Source organism: Hetaerina americana, unplaced genomic scaffold (assembly GCF_022747635.1).
Source record: "Hetaerina americana unplaced genomic scaffold, ioHetAmer1.1.p SCAF_77, whole genome shotgun sequence".
NCBI lineage: Eukaryota > Metazoa > Arthropoda > Insecta > Odonata > Calopterygidae > Hetaerina > Hetaerina americana.
Window position 1 is genome coordinate 1,042,108 of NW_027287394.1, and position 20,500 is coordinate 1,062,607.

At 43.6% G+C, this 20,500-nt stretch overlaps 2 protein-coding genes across 2 annotated transcripts; one reads left to right on the forward strand and one right to left on the reverse strand.

The window, feature by feature from the left end:
• Positions 1–808: 808 nt before the first annotated feature.
• Positions 809–1,615, forward strand: LOC139697459 (serine-aspartate repeat-containing protein I-like). Its single transcript, XM_071596182.1, has one exon. The coding sequence runs from the start codon at positions 809–811 to the stop codon at positions 1,613–1,615; it is 807 nt and encodes a 268-aa protein (XP_071452283.1).
• A 9,851-nt stretch (positions 1,616–11,466) lies between these two features.
• Positions 11,467–15,012, reverse strand: LOC139697461 (serine-aspartate repeat-containing protein I-like). The gene is made up of 4 exons (XM_071596183.1): positions 14,835–15,012; positions 12,262–12,783; positions 11,744–11,935; positions 11,467–11,681 (listed from the first exon to the last, which is right to left on the reverse strand). The coding sequence occupies exons 1-4, from the start codon at positions 15,010–15,012 to the stop codon at positions 11,467–11,469; spliced, it is 1,107 nt and encodes a 368-aa protein (XP_071452284.1).
• Between the last annotated feature and the right edge of the window lie 5,488 nt (positions 15,013–20,500).

Below are 20,500 nucleotides of genomic sequence, written 5' to 3' on the forward strand. Positions count from 1 at the left end.
CATACGCAGATACGGATGCGGATAAGGATTTGAAAAGGGATACACTTGCTGACACGGATTAGAATTGGATACCACTGGCAGCACATATGCAAACAGGGTTTCGGATACCGATTTAAATACGGCTACGGATACGGATACGGACACAGATGTGAATGCACAGCGGATACGAATCTGAAAGCGGATACGGATACGCATGTGTATTCGGATGCAAGAGATGCTCATTCGGAGGTGGAAATTTATTAAAATTAAGCAAATGATACGGATGCTGATTTATGTACGGACGTGAACGTAGATACGATTTATAATGCGGATTAGTACACGGATGCGAAACCAGATGGAAATGCGGAAAAGGTGGTGGGTTCGGATGCGAAGTCAAATACGGGTTCGGATACGGGTGTGAATACTAATGCGGATATGGATTCCGATGCAAATAAGGATGCAGATTTGTCAATGCAAATACGGTAGCGGATGCGGATGAGGTAGCGGATAGCAATCATAAAACAGAAACAGATTCGAATACTAATGCGGATACGCATACCGAAGCTGATATGGATTCCTAAATGGATACGGATACGGATGTGGATTTGTATACGGCATATGACAATTTTAATACGGATGTTGATGCGGAACCGGATGCGGATGCAGATGCTGATAAGGCAGAAGATATGGATTCCGTTTAGGGTTTTGATGGGAATACGGATGCTGATACGGATACAGAAGCCGATACGGATAGGGACTCCGATGTAAATACGGAGTCGCTTACGGATTAATATACGGATGCGGATACAGATGTGAATGCATTGCGGATATGGGTCTAGATGCGCATACGGATACGCATGCGGATAATGTAACCGATGCGGAGGCGGATGCATATTATGAAACGGATAACGATGCGGATACAGATTTTTATACGGATGCGGATTTCGAAGCAGATACGGATACATATGCGGATACGAATGTGAATTTGGATTCGGAGACAGATGCGTATACGGATGCTGATACGGATACTGATACGGATTCGGGTACAAATTCAGCCACTGATGTGGATACAGATACAAATACGGACGCGGATAGCGATGCGGATACGAAGGCGTACAAGGATATGGAAACGGACATGGATAAGAACGCGGAAGCGGATATGGATGCGAATATGGATGCGGATACAGATTTCAATGCAGATCCGGATGAGAATGCCGGTACAGATATGGAAGCGGAAAGGGATTGGAAAACGGATGTGGATAAGGAGACGGAAAAGGGTGCACTTACGTATGTGGATGCGGAAACAGACGCAAATGCGGATACAGATGCAGATACGGATGCGGAATTTGGAGAAGGAGAAAGATACGGTTACGGTTACGAATGTGGATGGAATACAGAGGCGGATGCGTATACGGATGCGGATACCGATGCGGAGAAAGATACGGATACGAATGTGAATGCCGATACGGATTCATATGCGGATATGGATAAAAAAGAGGATACCGATGCGGATACAGAAGCCAATTTTGATTCGAATGAACAAACAGATGCAAAATCAAATACTGTTTTGGAAACGAACACGGATGCGGACACAAATGTGAATTTGGATGCGAATAAGGAATGCGGATGCGCATAGGGATGGGGTTGCGGAACAAGATACCCATGCGGATACGAAAGGAAATTTTGATGCGGATGAGCATACGGATGCGAAATTAGATACTGATGCGGAAACGTAAAAATTGTAAGCCTGTGCATTGTAAACATTGTAAAGGGGTACGAATTAAGCAAAAACGCCATTCTTTTGTTGAAAAGTAAATGATTGACGTGTTTTCAAGGCATAAAATCCATTTTTAAAATTTCGATTTTTTCTGATTTCACCTTGAGAAGTGCCATTCCTCCCAAGGAATATTGATGCTGATACGGATACAGAAGCTGATAAGGATGGCGACTTGGATGAAAATACGGATTTAGATACGGATTAAAATAGGAATGCACATACTGATGCGGACGCAGATGTAAATGCATAGTGGATACGGATCTAAATGCTAATACAGAAACGCATGTGGATACGGATACGTATATGGATGCTGAATCTGACACAGAACCGGATATATATATATATATATATATATACTAATACGGATGTAGATTTGGATACCGATGCGGATTCGGATACACAAGCGAATGCGGATAGCGATGCGGATAAAGAGGAGAATAAAGATATAGAAACTGAAACAGGCACGGATTAGAACACGGATTTGAATACGGATGCGGGTACAGATGTGAATGCGGATGCGGATGCCAATGCCGGTACGCATGCAGAAGCGAATACGGATGCGGAAACAAATTGGGATACGGATGCGGATGAGAATGCGAATGCGCACAAGGATGAGGTTGCGGAAAAAGATAACGTGGCGGAGATAAAAGCAGATTTTGATGCGGATAAGTAAACGGATGCAAAATCAGATATTGATGCGGAAACGTTGTAAACATTGTAAAGCTAGACACAATACAGAAAATTATGCACAAACGTTATTTTTTTGTTTCAGAGTAAATGATTGGGGTTTTAAAAGGCATATAATCCATTTTTAGAAATTGACCTTTCTAATTTCTCCGTGAAAAATGCCATTAACCCTCCTTGGAATATGGATGCTGATACTGATACGGAAGCGGATACGAAAGCGAACAAGGATGTTGATACAGATGAGGATACGGATGTGGATACGCATACGAATGGCGGACAGATATGAATTAGATGCGGAAATGTATCTGAATTTCGGAAACGGATGCGGATGCTGATGCCAATAAGGATGTGGATGCAGATGCGTATACGAATACAGATGCGATTAATCATGCGGATTATGTTACGGATGCGAATGATAAACCAGATCAGGACGCGGAAGAGGTGAAGGATATGAATGAAAAGATGAATACGGGGGCCGGATACGTATGCGGATTTTGATGTATATACGGATTCGGATATGGATACGGTTGTGGATACGAATACGGATGTGAATTTGAATACAGATATGGAAGCAGAAAAGGTGGCGGATCCAAATGCGAATATAGATACCGATGCTGATATGGATGGGGACACGAATTCGGATGCCGATTCGGATACGGAAACGGATATGGATGCAGATGCGGATTTAGATAATGATTCGAATAAGGATGCGGATGCGAAAATGTAGAGGAATGCGCACGCGTATACGGAAACGGATGCATAAACCGATGAGGATACCGATTAAGATACGGAAGTTGATGCGGAAGCAGATTCTGATGCGGGTGTTAATACGGACACGGATGAGGAAACGGATACGGCTGCCAATACCGATACGTAAGCTCATACGGATATGAATGCGGGTATAAATCAGTATCCGCATTTGCATCCGTATCCGCTTCCGTATCAACATCCTAATAGGTATCCCCATCATTGTACGTATCCGCATCCGTAAACATTTCCTGGTTTCAATATACCTTCCATATAGAACTAGAAACCCAGAATTAATGCTCCATGACAAAAGAATTACGTAAAAAATAATTATGGCAAATATTTCATCTCTCTTACATGTGTATATTTTACCTAAAAATATGCAAAAAATGTCATCCTTTTTATAGTATAATCCTTGAGGTGTTCTTAAGGGAATAATTCCATTTATAAAATTTTTAAATTTTCTCATTTCACTATAAAAAGTGATATTTCCCCTAGGCTTCCAATCGTAAAAAATCGTAAAGAAAACACCATTAGGTTTTGAGGTGTTGATTCCAATGTGGATACAAATGCGGATACCGACGTTGATGCGGACATGGATGCGGAAATGGATGCGGAAGGGGATACTGATATAAATGCAGATTCGGATGCGAAAGCGGATACGGATGCAGATAGGGATATGAATGCAAAAACAGAAAAATATGCGGATATAGACGCTAATGTGGATACGGATGTGGATGCGGATATGGATAAGATTGCGGATACAAATGCAAATGCGGATGCGTGTACGGATGCTCAGGCTGATTCGGATATGGATGCGAATTTGGATACATATCCGGTTGCGGAAACAGATACGGATACAGATGCGAATGTGGATGCAGATGAGGATATGTATACGGATGTAGATACGGAAGTTGATAGCAATCTGGATACGGATACGGATGAGAATGTGGCTTTGGAAACGGAGAACGATGCGGATACGGATGTGAATGAGGATACAGATACGTATACGGATGTGGATTCCGATGCGAATACAGATACGGATAAGACGGATACAGGTACAGGATACGGACATGGAGACGGATGCAGTTCCGGATACAAATGCGGTTGTGGATAGGCATGCGGCCACGGATGCGGATGTGCATTATGATACGGATACAGATGCAGATACGGATGATGTTACGGATACTAATACGGATATGGGTACAAATGCTGACTCTGGTGTGGATACGATTACAAATGTGGATGAGGATGACGATGCGGATACGGAGGCTCTACGGATATCGAAACGGGAACGAACACAGATTATGACACGAATGGGAATACATATGCGGATTCAGATGCGAATAGAGATGTGAATGCGCACGCGGATATGGATAGGAATGCCGGTACGCATACGGAAATGGAATTTGATACCGTATACGGATGCGGATAAGGATTAGGAATGCATATGACAGACTGATGTGAATTCTGATGTGGCAATGAAGCGAATGCGGATACGGATACCGTTGCGCATGCAGATACCAATACCGATGCGGATGCAGATACGTACGCGGGTACAAAAGCGGTTACGTATATGGGTGCAGGTGCAAATGCAGTTGCGTAAACAGATACGAATACGGCTACGGAAACGGATGTGGAAAAGGATGCGGATACGGATGCAGATATCGATGCGAATTTTGACACGGATACGTAAACGGATGCGATTTAGGATCCGGCAAAAAATATTTTTGGGGAAAAAGTTATCCGTATCTGCGTATGCATCAGCATCTGCATCCGCATCCGTATCCGCAAAAGTATCCGTGTCCGTAATTGAATTCGCATTGGTAACCACATCCGCATTCGTAACGGCATTCGCATCCGCATCCAAATTCGAATTAACATTTATATCCGTATCCGTGTCCTTTTCCATTTCCGTTTCCAATACCATAACCGAATTCACCTCCCTATCCGCAGCGTTAGACACATCAGCATATGTATCCGCATCGCCTCCGGATAAAAATTTTCATTCAAATTTATATCCGTATCCGTGTCCTTTTCCATTTCCGTTTCCAATACCATAACCGAATGCACCTCCCTATCCGCATCGCTAGACGCATCCGCATATGTATCCGTATCTGCATCAGGGTCCCCGCATCCGCATATGTATCCGTATTCCGCAATCCGCATTCCTAATCCGCATATGTATCCGTATCTGCGTGTATATCTGCATCTGTATACGAATCTATATCCTAATAATATCCGTTTCAGAGAATGCATCCGTATCCGCAATGGTTTCCGTGTCCAAATCCGAATGCGTATCCGTATCGGCATTCAGATCCGTATCCGCTTTGCATTCACATCTGTGACCCACTCCGTATATGTCTTCGTATTAAAATTTTTTTGAATCCATATTCGCATACGTGTCCCAATCCGTTTCCGCTTCTGTATTAATATTAGCATCCGTATCCCTATCGAAATCCATATCCGCAACCGTATCTGCATTAGGATCTGCATTCGCATCCATTTCCGAATCAGGATCTGTATTAAAATCCACAGCCGTATCCGTATCCACATCCGTATCCGTAACTATATGCGCATTCATATCCGCATCGGTATCCGTACACGCATCAGTATCCGCATGTGCATCCGTATCTGTATTCGCATCGTTAACGGCCAACTCATCCGCATCCGCATCAGTTTTCAAATTGACATCGGTATCCCTTTCCTTATCCGTATCCATATCCGCATCAGAATCTGCATCTGCATCAAACTGCATCAGCATCCGCATCCTTGTATCCAAACACGATTCGTATTCGCATCCCGATCCGCCACCTCTTCTGCTTTCACATCTGGTTCTGGATCCGTATTCGTCCCGCTTCCGGATCTATATCCGCTTCCGTGTCGTGATCCGTATCCGTATATAAATTCGCATCAGTATCCTAATCCGCATGATAAATCCCATCTGTATCCGCATCCGTATCTGAATCCGCATTCAAACCCATTTACGCATCCAAATTGAAATCTGTCTGGCGTCCGTATCCGCATCAATATCCGCATCCTAATTTATGTCAGTTTCCGTATCAATATCCGAATTCCCCTCCAAATTCGCATACGCGTATGTATCCGTATCCGCTTTCGATTCCGTATCCATTACCATATCCGTATCCGCATATGTATCCGTATCTGCGTCGGTATCCGCATCCGAATACGAATCTGCATATGCATCGGTATCCGTTTCTTAATTTTCATCCGTATCCACTTCGGCTTCCGTATCCGAGTCTGCATGCGTATCCGTATTCGCATTCAGATCCGATACCCTAAGTATTCATATCTGCATAATGGGCATAATAAATCTGTATCCACATCCGTAATCAAATCCGCATCCGTATCTGCATCCGCATCCTTATTTGCATCAGATTCCCTATCCGTATCCGCATTCATATCCATTTCCACATCAGAATTCATATATTTCTGCCAGCCGCATTCTCATCCGTATCCGCATACGTATCCTTATTCGTATCCATATACGCATCCGAATCCGTATCTTCATTCGTATCTACATCCCTGTTTGCTTCGGGATCCACTTCCGTAATTGTATCAGCATCCATTTTCGTAACCACAGCTCATCTGATTACGTATTCGCATCCGCATCAGCATCCGTATCCGCATTTGCATCCATTTTCGAATCCACATCCGTACCCACATCGGTATCCGTATCCATTTCCCCATCCAAATCCGCATCGTTATTCGCTTTCGTATTCGCGTCTTTAACCTCCTCCACATACGTAAACGCTTCCGTATAGGTCCCCTTATCCGCATTCGTTTTAGCATCCGTATCCGCTTTCGTATGCGTTTTCGGCATTGGCATCCGTATCCGCATGCGCATTCACATCTGTGTCCGCATTCGTATACGAATCAGTGTCCGCCTCAGCTTTCGCATTGGCCTCCGCGTCTTATCCATTTCCACATCCGTGTTTGTATTCGAAACATTATATACATCCGTATAAGCATCCCTATCCGCATTAGCTTCCATATCCGCTATGAACACACACCCACATCCGTATCCGCATCTGTATCCGCATCATAATCCACACCCGTATCATTGTCTGCATTCCCATCCCCATTCTCATCCGCTTCCGAATTACATCTTTATTTGTAGCCGTGGCCTTAACCGTATCCACATTCTTTTCCGTATCCGGAACTTTATCCATATCCGCGTCCGTATTCGCATCAGCATCCGCCTTAGCATCCGCATTGGCATCTGCATCAGCATCCGTGTCTCATCCGTATCCGCATCCATATTTGCATTCGCATCAGTATTCACATCCGTATAAGCATCCGTATCCGCATTAGCGTTCATATCCGTATCCTTAACCGAATTGGTATCCACTTCCGTATCCGCATCCGTATTCATGGCCTCATCTGCATCCACAATTGCAACTGTGTCCATATCCTAATCCACCTTAGCATCCCCATTTGTATCCGCATTCTTATCCATATCAGCATCCTAATACGTATCCCCATTGGCGTCTATATCAGCAAATTTTTCAGTTTCCGCACCATATCCCTATCCGCATCCGTATCCGCTTTCGCATCCGAATCTACAATTACATCAATATCCGCTTCCGCTACTATTTCTGCATCCGTGTCCGCATCCACGCCGGTATCCGCAACCGTATCTGCATTCGTATCCACATTCGTATCAACACCTTCGATACTTTTGGTGTTATTTTTTTACGATTTATTACGATTGGAATCTAGGGGGGCTGACACTTTTCATGGTGAAATAATAAAAATTAAAAATTCTAAAAATGGAAGTAATGCCTTCAGAATACCGCAAGCATTTACTCCTTAAGAGCAAGACATCTTTTGGATATTTTTCGGTAAAATTTACGCATTTAATAGAGGTGAAATTTTTGACCTAATTATTTTCTACTTAATTTTTGGTCATTGAGCACGAATTATTCCTTTCCTACGTTTCCCTAACCATATCCGCATTTCACCGATAAACACATCCACATATCCGCATGCGAGTTTCCATCCGTATCCATTGCGAATCCAAATCCATATCCGTATTTGCATTCACATCCTTAATAAAAACCGCATGTTCATATATATCGGTATCCGTATCTGCCTCCTTGGCCGAATCCGTATTGGCCTCCGTGTCCGAATCCTTATCCGTGTTCCATTCCGTATCTTCCACAGCATTAACATCCGCATCCCTATCCACATCCGAATACGAAACCGCATCGTATTCTGCTTTCGAATCAATATCTTATCCGCATCCGTATCCTCATCCGTATACGTAACCGCATGTGTATCCACATCGGTATCCTTTTCCGTACATTCATGCTTATCCGCATTCAAGGCCATTTCCAAATAAAAGTTCATATCCGTATCTGTATCCGTATCAGCATCCATAACCACATCCGTGTGTGCATCTATATCCACTTCCATATCAATATTAGCATGCGTTCCCCCATCCAAATTTGTATCAGCATCCACATCTGCATCCTGTCAGCATCTGCATCTATCTCAGCCTCTGTATTCGTATTTGCATCTACATCGGTATCTGTATCAACATCCGTATCCGTATACATATCCCTATCCATATCTAAATCGGCATCCGTGTCCGCATCAGTTTGCGCATTCGTATCCGCTTAATTACCGTATCAACATTTGCATCCGCTTATAATAACGTATCCGTTTTAACTGCCGCATCCATATTCGTATCCGTATCAGCATATGTATCCACATCCGTCCCCTTATTCGTATCCGCATCCTCAACCGAATCCGTATCTGTACCTGTCTCGGTATCCGCATCTGTTTCCGTATTCTCGAAAGATTTCGTATTCGCATCCTCAGCCGCATCTTTATCCGAATCCGTATCCGTTTCCGCATCCGGATGTTTATCCGCATTCGCATCCAGATCAGTATCCGCATTAGCGCCGGTATACGCATGCGCATTCGCATTTTTATCCGCATCCGTATCCACTTTGAATCAACACCCTTGAAACCTTTTGGTGCTGGTTTTTACAATCTTATATTCCAATTTCAATCCAAGGGGGGTAATGGCACTTTTTCGGTGAAACGAGAAAAAATTTTAATTTTAAAAAGGGATTATTTGATTTAAAAACACCTCAATCATATACTCTTAAGCATAAGAATGACGTTTTTGCATACTTTTCGGGAAAATGTACACTTTTACAATGTTTAAAACGTTTCCGCTAAACTATCTGATTTCGCATCCGTATTCTTATCGTCACCTAAATTAAAATTTGTTTCCGCATCGGTATCCCCATCTGCATTTATATTCGCATTTGCATCCGTATACGCATCCGTGTCCTAATCCGTTTCCATATCCGTATTCGCATCTGTATCCGAAACGCTATCCACATCCACATTTTTATCCAAATCCCCATCAGTGCCCGCATTTGTACTCGTCTCCGTTACAGCATCCGTATCCGTATCTAAATCCACAACCGTCGCCGCATATATATCCGTATCTGTTTTGGTATTCGCATCCGTATATAAACCTGTATCCGCATCGGTGACCGTTTCCAAGTATGCGTCCGTATTCGCATCGGCTTCCGTATCCATATCCGAATGGGTATCCGTCGCCGCATTAAGATTCGTATCCGCCATGCATTCACATCTGTCTCCGTATCCGAATCCGTATTAAAATCCGTATCCGAATCCGTTTTAGCATTCGTGATCCAATCCGTATCCGTTTTGTATCGGTACTAGTATACTTATCCCTATCCAAAACCGTATTCACATCCGAATCTACATCCTTATCAGCCTGTGCATCCGAATTTGTTTCCGCATGAGCATTCACATCCGTAGCCGTATCCATATCCGTATCCATATTTACATCCTTATTCGTATCCGTATTTTCATCTCTATCCGCAACCTTATCCGCATATTTGTCCGCATCCGAATCCGTATCCGCGTCCGTATCCGCGTCCGTATCTGCACCAGCATTTGTATCCGATTCCGTATCCGTATACCCATTCGTATACCAAACCGCTTCCTTTCATGCATGTGTAGGGATTATTCTCCGCATTCTCATCCTTATCCGCATCCGTTTCCTTAACTGTCCGAATCTGCAAATGTAACCGCATCACTATCTTCATCCATATACGTAATCGCTTTTGAATATACACTTTTATCTCGGTCCGCATCCTCAACCGCATCCATATTCGCATATGTATCCGCATCCGTGTCCGTTTCCTCACCAGTATCTGATTTCGCATTTCTATCCTCATTCGCATCCAAATTCGCATCTGTATCCCCGTTAGTATCCCCATCTGCATCTTTATCCGCATTCGCATCCGTTAAAGCATCAAAATATCTCCCGTGTCCTTATCCGCATCGGTATCAGCATCCGTATCCACATCCGCGTCTGTATCTTCATCCACATACGTAACCGCATCCGTATCCGTCTCCTTTTACGCATTCGTTTCCGCATCCATTATCCGCTTCCGTATGCCAACATGAATTCGCATCCGTATCTGCATCCGCATTCCCATCTGTATTCGCATCCGTATCCCCATCTGTGTTCACATCCGTGTCCTTACCCGTGTGCGTTTCCGTATTCGTTTCCATTTCGGTATTCCCCTCCGTATTCGCATCGCTATCTTTATCCGCATTTGTATCCGTATCCGCATCAGTGTCCGCATTTGAACCCGCAACCGTATAAGCATACTTATCATCAATCGCATCCGTATCCGTATCCTAATCCGCATCTTTATCCGAATATGTATCCTTATCTGCGTCGGTTTTCTCATCCGTATACGAATCTACATCCGCATTGGTATCCGAATCCAAATCTACATCTGTATCCGCATGAGTATCCGTTTCCGCATTCAAATACGTATGAGCTATGTATTCACATGTGTGCCCGCATTCGTACCAAAATCAGTAATCACATTTGTGTCCCAATCCTTAATCGCTTCTGTATCTACATTAGGATCGGTAATCCTATCCATATCCGTATCCGCGTCCGTATCTGCATCCGCATCAGCATATTCATCCGTATCCGTTTCAAAATATTCATTTAAATTAAATCCATATTCGTTTACACAACCGTATCCGTATCTATATGAGCATCAATATACGCATTGGTATTTGCATCAGTATTCGCATCCGTATCCGTATTTTTTTCCATATCAGCCACCTCATAGGCCTCCGCATGCGCGATGGAATTTAAATCCGTATCCATACAACATCCGATCCATAATTTCATCAATATCCACATCGGAATCCGTTATAACATAAGTGTCCGCATCCGTTTAAGAACCCGTATTCGCATCCTTATCCGCCACCTCTTCTATATCCACATCTCGCTCCGCTTCCGGATATGTATCCGCATCCGTATCGAAATCCGTACCCAAAAATAAATTCCCATCCATGTCTGTATCCGCATCCATATTGGAATCAGCATCTGTAACTGTATCCGCATCCGTAAAGAAATCGATATCCGTGTCCGTAATAGCATCCGTTTCTTCTGCAGAAATTGAATATGTTTCACATCCGTTTCCACATTCCTATGCATATCCATTTCCATACGGTTATCTGCATTCGTGTCCATTACCATATCTGCATTCGTATCAACATCCGTATCTGCATTCGCATCCGTTTCCGCTTCCTCATCCGCATCCACATTCGGATCTTGCTCCACATTAGTATCCATTTCCGCATCCGGATAATCATCCGGATTTGCATCTGTATATTCATCATAATCTGCATCCGTATCCGTACCTACATTCCCAACCACATCCTAATTCGCTTCCGAATACCCAAATGTATCCGTATCTTCATTTTTATCCGTATCCTCATTCGTATCCGTATCCGGAGCTGCATCCGTCTCCACGTCTGTATCCGTATCTGCTTCAGCATCCGCATTCGCATCGCTATCAGCATATCAATCTTCGGTATTGGCATCGGTATCCACACCTCTACGCGCATCCGTATTAAATTCACATCCCAATCCGCATCGTTATCCGTTTCCGATTCCACATCCTCATCCGCATTTTTATCCGCATTGGTATCTACTTCCGTATCCGCATTCGTATCCATATCCTCACCTGCATCCGCAATTGCATCCGTATCCGCATCAATATCCGAATCCGCATTAGCATCCGTGTTCCCATTCGTATCCGTTTCTTTATTCGTATTAGCATTCATATCTCTATCCAAATCCGTATCCGCATCCGTATCTGCATCCTCATCAGCATCAACATCCGCATCCGTTTCTGCATCAGAACCCCTATTAAAATCTACATTCATATTCATATCAACATCCGTATTTATTACTATATGCGCATCCATATCCTCATCGGTATCAATATACGCATCAGTATCCGATTCCGTATTCGCCTCGGTATCCGTCACCTCATCCGCGTTCGTATTCGAATTGATTTCCGTATCCGTATCAACATCGGCATCCATATCTGCATTCATATCCACGTCGGTATCCGTATCAGCATTTGTATCCACATTCTCATCCTTATTCGTATCCACATCCTTAACCGAATCCTTATCCGTACCTGCATCGCTATCCGCATCCGCAAGAGTGTTCGTATCCGCATCCTCAGCTGCATCTTTATCTGCATCCGTATCCGTTTGCGCATTCGCAAATGCTTCTGTTTGCGCATCTATATTCGTTCTCGCATTAGCATCTATATACGCATCCGCATTTGCATTTTGTCAGTATCCGTATCGATATACGTATTCGTATTTGTGTCCGTATCCGTGTCCGTATACCTATTTTTATCGGCATCCTGTTCCACATTCGCATCAACACCTTTGAAACCTTTTAATGCTTCTTTTTCCGATCGAATATTTGAAGCTAAGGGGGGGGTTAACTTTCTCTGTTCATGGTAAAAGAAGAAAACATTAAATTGGTAAAAATGGATAATATGCATAACCAAACCTCAATCATGGAATCTAAAACAAAAGAATGACATTTTTCCCCAATCTTCAGTAATACGTACACGTTTAAAATATTTACATCGTTTCCGCATCAGTATTTGATTTCACATCTGTATCCTCATCTGTATCTACATTCGCATCTATATCTGCATAAATATCCCAAATTCCATCCGTATCCGCATCGGTTTTCGTTTCCAAATCTGCATCCGTATTCGCAAATGTATCCTTATCTGCGTCGGTAACCGCATCTGTATTCCAAACTGTATTCGCATCCGGAATCCGATTCTAAATCTGCATCGGTATCCGCATCGGTTTCCCCATCCATATCAACATCTGTAACAGCATTCAGATCTGCACGCGCTATACATTCATATCTATGGCCGTATCTGTATCCGCAGCTGTATTTAAATCCGTATCCAAATCCGTATTTTTAACCGTATCCCCATCCGTATGCGCTTCTTTATCCGAATCAGCAAACGTATCCCTATTGAAATCCGTATCCGCATCCGTATCTGCATCCGCATCTGCATGTGCATCCGCATATGTTTCCGCACCAGCATCTGTATTAAAATCCACATCCGTATCCGTATCACCATCCGTATCCGTATCCGCATACGTATCTGTAACTATATCGCATCGATATCCTAATTGGTATCTGTATCAGTATTCGCATCCACATCTGTATTCGCATCGGTATCTGCCACCTCATTTGAATCCGCATACGTATTTGAATTGAAATCCGTATCCTCATCCATATCCGTATCTGCATTCATATTCGCATCGGAATCCTTATTTGCATCAGTATCCGCATCAATATCTGAAACCGGGTTCGTATTCGCATCCGTATCCGCCATCTCTTCCGCATTCACATCTGGTTAAGTATCCTTATCCGTCTCCGCATCCGGATATACATCCGCATCCGCATCGTAATCCGTATATGTGTATGAATTCGCATCCGTATCCTAATCCGCATATGTAATCGCATTTGTATCCTCGTCTGTATCCAAATCGGCATCCGTATTCGGATTAAGATCCGTTTCCCATATGCGTTCACAAAAGATTCCGAATACTTATCCGCATCCGTATTATAATACGTACCCGAATCCGTATTCACATCCGTGTTTTATCCGTATCCGCTTCTGTATCCGTATCTGCATTCGTATTTACATCCGCATCAGCATCTGCATCCAAATCCGTTTCCAGATCAGCATCCGTATTAAAATCCACATCAGTATTCATAGCCACATCATTATCCATTACTATAAGTGCATCGATATTCTTATCGGTATCCGTATCTGCATTATTATCCACATCCGCATCCGGATCTGTATTTGCATTGGTATCCGCCACTTCATCTGCATACGCATTTTAATTGACATCCGTAACCGTATCCACATCCGTATTCATATCTGCTACCATATCCGCTTCTGAATCCGTATGTGCATTAGTATCCGCATCCGTTGAAGAACCTGTAATCTCATCCATTTCCGCCACCTATTTCCAATCCATATCAGGTTCTGAATCCGTATCCGTTTCCGCATCCGGCTTAATATCCGCATCCGTATCTTAATCCGTATCCGTAGGTGAATTGTCATCCGTATCCTAATCCGAATAATATATCGCATCTCTATCGGCATCTTCATCCGAATCAAAGTCCGCATTCGTATCTGCATCCGTCCCTTTATCGGTATCCTCATTCAGCACCACTTTCGCATCCGCTTTTCACGTCTGTCTGGCATCCGTATCCGCATCAGTCTCCGAACCGAATCCGCTTCCGTATCCGTATCTGCATCCGTTTTTGCATCCATATCCGCATCACCATTCGTATCAGTGTCAGCATCTGTTTTCTCATCCACGTCCACATCCTTATTTATTTCTTCATACATATCCGCATCGGAATCCATATCCGTATTAAAATCCGTAACAACAATCGCATCCCTGTCCGCCACACTTTCCGTATTTGCATCCGTATCCACATCCGTATCTGTTTCCCCATCAGAGGTCGTTCCGAACCCGTATCCATTTCCCCATACGTGTCCTTATCCGTATCCCCTTCGATATCTGCATCCGCACCTGTGTAAGTATCGGTATCAGCAACCGAATCCCTATCCCCATCCGTTTCTGTATCTACATAGATGTCCGTACCTGTACTGGATTCTGCATCCGGATCCGTATACGTATCCGTATCCGCAACCATTTATGTATCCGTATCTGAATTAGCATTGGAATTCGTGTCCGTATCCGCATTCGCATCCGAATTTGTGTCCACATTTGTATCCGTATCCACATCTTTATCCTTTTTTGTATCAGTATTTTCATCTGTTTCCGCAACCGTATCCCCAGTGACTGCATTGGAATCCGTATCCGCGTCAGTATCTGCGTTCACATTTTCATCCGCATCCCAATCCGCATCTGATTACGTAACTGCTTCCCTTTCTGCATCGACATAGAATCCGCATTCTCATCCTTATCCACATCCGACTCCGTATCCGTAACCATATCTGTAGAAGTTACAGCATCCGTATCTGCATCAGTATATATAACTGCTTCTTTATCCGCATTTGCAATTAGTTCCGCTTCTTCTTCCGCATCCACATTCGAGTATTTATCCGCATCCGTTTCCGCACCAGTATTTGATTTGGCATCCGCATCGTATTTTGCATCCAAATTCCAATCTGTATCCGCATCAGTATCTGCAACCATATCCCCATTCTCATCCGTTTCCGCATCAACATTCTATCCATATCCTTCCCCGTATTCTAATTCGCAACATAATCCGCATCCGCGTCTCTATCCTCATCCACATACGTAACCACAAGCGTATCCGTCACATGATCGTCATTTTTTTCCGAATCCGCATCCGTTTCCAGATGTGTACCGGAATTCGCATCCGTAACGGCATTCAAATTTATGAACGCATCCGTATTCCCATCCATATCCGCATCCGTGTCCTAATCCGAGGTAGTTTCCGTTTCCATATCCGCTTTTGCTCCCGTATACGCATCGCTATCCGCATCCACATTTGTATGAGGATCTGCATTAGTGTCCACATTTATACCCGGTTCAATATCAGTATCCATGTCAGCATCCGTATTCAAATTTAATCCGCATCCGTATTTGAATGTTCCCATATCTGCGTAGTTATAAGGGTCGCATCGTCGTATCCACATACGAATCTTCATCCGTATCGTTATCAATTTCAAAACTGCATCCGAATACGCATGTGTACCCGTATCCGCATTCAGATCCGTATTGGCCATGCATTAATATCTGTCCACATCTGTATCCATATCCGCATCTGAATGCGTATTTGCATCCGAATCCTCATCCGTATCCGCGTCTTATCCGTATCAGCATCCGTATCCCTATAAAAATCCATATCCGAATCAGCATCCGCATCAGCATCTGCATCCGCATCCGTTTCCGCAGTAGCAGTTCAATTAAAATCCAAATCCGTATCCGTATCCACATCCGTATCTTTATCCATATGCGAATCCATATCCGCCACCATATCCGTATCCGCATCAGTATCCGTATTCGTATCCGTGTCAGTATCTTGTTCGGATAGATAATAACATTAGCATTCGTACTGGTATTTGCATCCGTATCCGCATCCGTATCCGTATTTGCATCCGTATTCGTGTCCTAATCCATGTCAGTTTCCGTTTCCATTTCCGAATTCCCATGCCTATCCACATTGCTATCCGCATCCGCATATTTATCCGTATTCCAATCAGTGTCCACATTTATCACGTCATGCGTATCTGTATCCGTATCGGCATCCGTATCCACATCCGTTTGCGTATCTATATCCACTTCCATATCCAAATTAGCATCCGTTTCCGCATCCAAATCCATATCCGCATCCATATCTGATTCCTGTCAGCATCTGCATCTGCCTCTGTATCCGTATTGGCATCCACATCGGTATCTGTATCAACATTCGTATTTGTACCTATATCTGCATTCATATCCGAACCGAATTCGTATCCGTACCTGCATCAGTATCCGCATCTTTTTTCGTAATCTTAAGAGATTTCGTACCTACATCCTCAGCCGCATTTTTATCCGCATCCGTATCCGTTTCCGCATCCGGATATGTATACGCATCCGCATACATATCTGTATCCGCATTAGCATCCGTATACGCATGCGCATTCGCATTTGTATCCGCATCCGTATCCACATAAGAATCAACACCCTCAAAACTTCTGGTGCTAGTTTTTACAATCTTTTATTCCAATTTCAATCCAAGGGGGGTAATGGCACTTTTTACGGTAAAACGAAAAAAAATTAAAATTCTAAAAATGGATTATTTGCTTAAAGAACACCTCAATCATGTCCTCATAGTCATAAGAATGACGTTTTTGCATACTCTTCGGGAAAATGTACACTTTTACAATGTTTAAAAAGTTTCCGCATAAATACCAGATTTCGCATCCGTATTCTTATCGTCATCCAAATTAAAATATGTATTCGAATCGTTATCGCCTTACTCAATATCACCGCATTCATATCCGCATTCGCATCAGTTTACGCATCCGGGTCCTAATCCGTTTCCTTTTGCGTATCTGTGTTCGCATCTGTATCCGAAACGCTATCCGCATCCGCATCTTTATCCAAATCCCCATCAATGTCCGCATTTGTACTCGTCTCCTATTCAGGATCCGTATCCGTATCTATATCCGCATCCGAAGCCGCAGATATATCCGCATATGCTTTCGTATTCACATCTGCATAAAAATCTGTAACCGCATCGGTGACCGTATTCGCATCGGTTTCCTTATCCATATCCGCATGCGTATCTGTCGCCGCATTAAGATCCGTATCCGCTATGCATTCACATCTGTGTCCGCATCCGTATTAAAATCCGTATCGGAATCCGTTTAAACATCCGTGTTCCAATCCGTATCCGTTTCTGTATCCGTATAATTACCCTTATCCCTATCTAATACCGTATCCGCATCCGAATCTGCATCCTTATCAGCCTCGGAATCCTTATCAGCCTCTGCATCCTTATCAGCCTCTGCATCCGCATTCGTTTCTGCATCAGCATCCGTATTAATTTCCAGATCCGTATTCGTATCCACATCCGTTTCAATATGCGAATCCTAATCCGCATCGGTTTCCGTATCCGCATGCGCATTTTTATTCGCAACCGTATCCAATACATCATCTCTATTCCCATTGGTAATTGCATTCGCATCTCTATATTTATCCGTACCCGTATCCGAATCCAAATCAATATCCGCATCCATATCTCTATCTACATAGGTATTCCCATCCGTATTGGATTTATCATCCGAATTTGCATCCGTACACGTATGTGCTGCTTCATCGCATCGGTATCCGCATCTGCATTCGTATCCGCAAGAGCATTCACATCCGTAGCCTTATTCACATCCGTATCCATATTTACATCCTTATTTGTATCCATATTTTCATCTCAATCGGCAACCTTATCCGCATCCGTGTCCGCATCCGAATCCGTGTCCGCGTCCGTATCTGCACCAGAATTTGCATCCGATTCCGTATCCGTATCCTTATCCGTATACCTAACCGCTTCCTTATCAGCATGTGTTGGGATTATTGTCCGCATTCTCATCATTATCCGCATCCGTTTCCGTCCGGACGGACGGACGGACGGAACTCTGTCCGAATCTGCAAACGTAACCGCATCAGTATCTGCATGCATATACGTAAACGCTTTTGTTTCCACATTTCTATCTTGTTCCGCCCTCTCACCCGCATCCATATTCAAAATGTATCTGCATTCGTGTCTGTTTCCGCACCAGTATCTGATTTCACATTTTTATCCTCATTCGCATCCAAATTCGCAGCTGTATCCGTGTTAGTATTCCCATCTGCATCCATATCCGAATTCGAATCCATTTAATCATCCAAATTTCTTCCGTTTATTTATCCGCATCAGTATCGGCATCCGTATCTGCATCCGCGTCTATATCGCCATCCACAGACGTAACCGCATCCGTATCCCTCTCCTTATCCGCATTCGTTTTAGCATCTGCATCCACTTCCGTATGCGTACCGGCATTCGCATCCGTATACGCATCCGGATTCACATCTGTATTCGTATCCGCATCCGCATCTGTATTCACATCCGTGTCCTAACCCGTGTGCGTTTCCGTAATCGTTTCCATTTCAGTATTCCCCTCAGTATACGCATCGATATCGGAATCAACATTTATATCCATATCCGCATCAGTGTCCGCATTTACACCCGCATCCGTATAAGTACCCTTATCATCAAGCGCATCCGTATCTCTTTCCTAATTCGCTTCTTTATCCGCATATGTATCCGTATATGCGTCGGTTTTCTCATCCGTATACGAATCCGTATCCGCATCCGTATCTGCATCCGCATCAGCATGTGCATCAGCATCGGTATCCGTATCCGTATCCGCATCCGTATCCGTATTTTAATCCATATGTCCGCTTCCTCATTCGCATCCAAATTCGCACATTGCTCAGCATTCGTAATTCGTATTTCCGCATCCGGATATTCATCTGGATTCGCATCTGTATCTGCATCATAATCTGCAACTATATCCGTATCTACATTCAAAACCTCATCGTTATTCCCTTCCGAATTACCAAATGTAAGCGAATCCATGCCGCATCCGTATCCGCATTCGTATCCGTCTCCGCGTCCGTATGTCTGCATTGCCTCCCCATCTTCATCCGCTTATGAAATTACATTTTTATGCGTATCCGTGGCCGCATACGTATTCACATTTACATCCGTATCTGGAACTGCATCTGTCTCCGCGTCCGTCTCTGCATTAGCACATGCCTCAGCATCCGCATTGACATCTATATCATCATCCGTGTCTTATCTGTATCCATATTTGTATCCGTATTCGCATCGGTATCCATATCCGTATACGCATCCTTATTCGCAATCACATCCGTATTCGTATCGTTATCCGTTTTCGAAGCCACATCCTTATCCGTATCCGTATCCCCATTGGTATCCGCTTCCGTATCCACATCGGTATCCATATCCAAATCTGCATTCGCATTCGCATCTGTATCCGCATTTTTTTCCATATGCCCATCCACATCCGTATCCGTATTCGCGTCTTTATCCGCATTTTTTTCCGTTTCTGCATCCACATCCCCACCTGCGACCGTATCCGCTTTCGTATCCGAATCTGCAATTACTTCAGAATCCGCTTCAGCATTCATATCCGCAACCGTGTCGGCATTTACGTCGGTATCCGGATTTGTATCCGCATCCGTATCTGCATCCGTATCCACAATCGTATTTACACTCTCGTAAATTGTTAACCGGCGTTATTCCTCACGATTGAATATTTCGATTGGAAGCCAAGGGGAATGGAATTTATGCTTTAAGAATACCTCTACCAT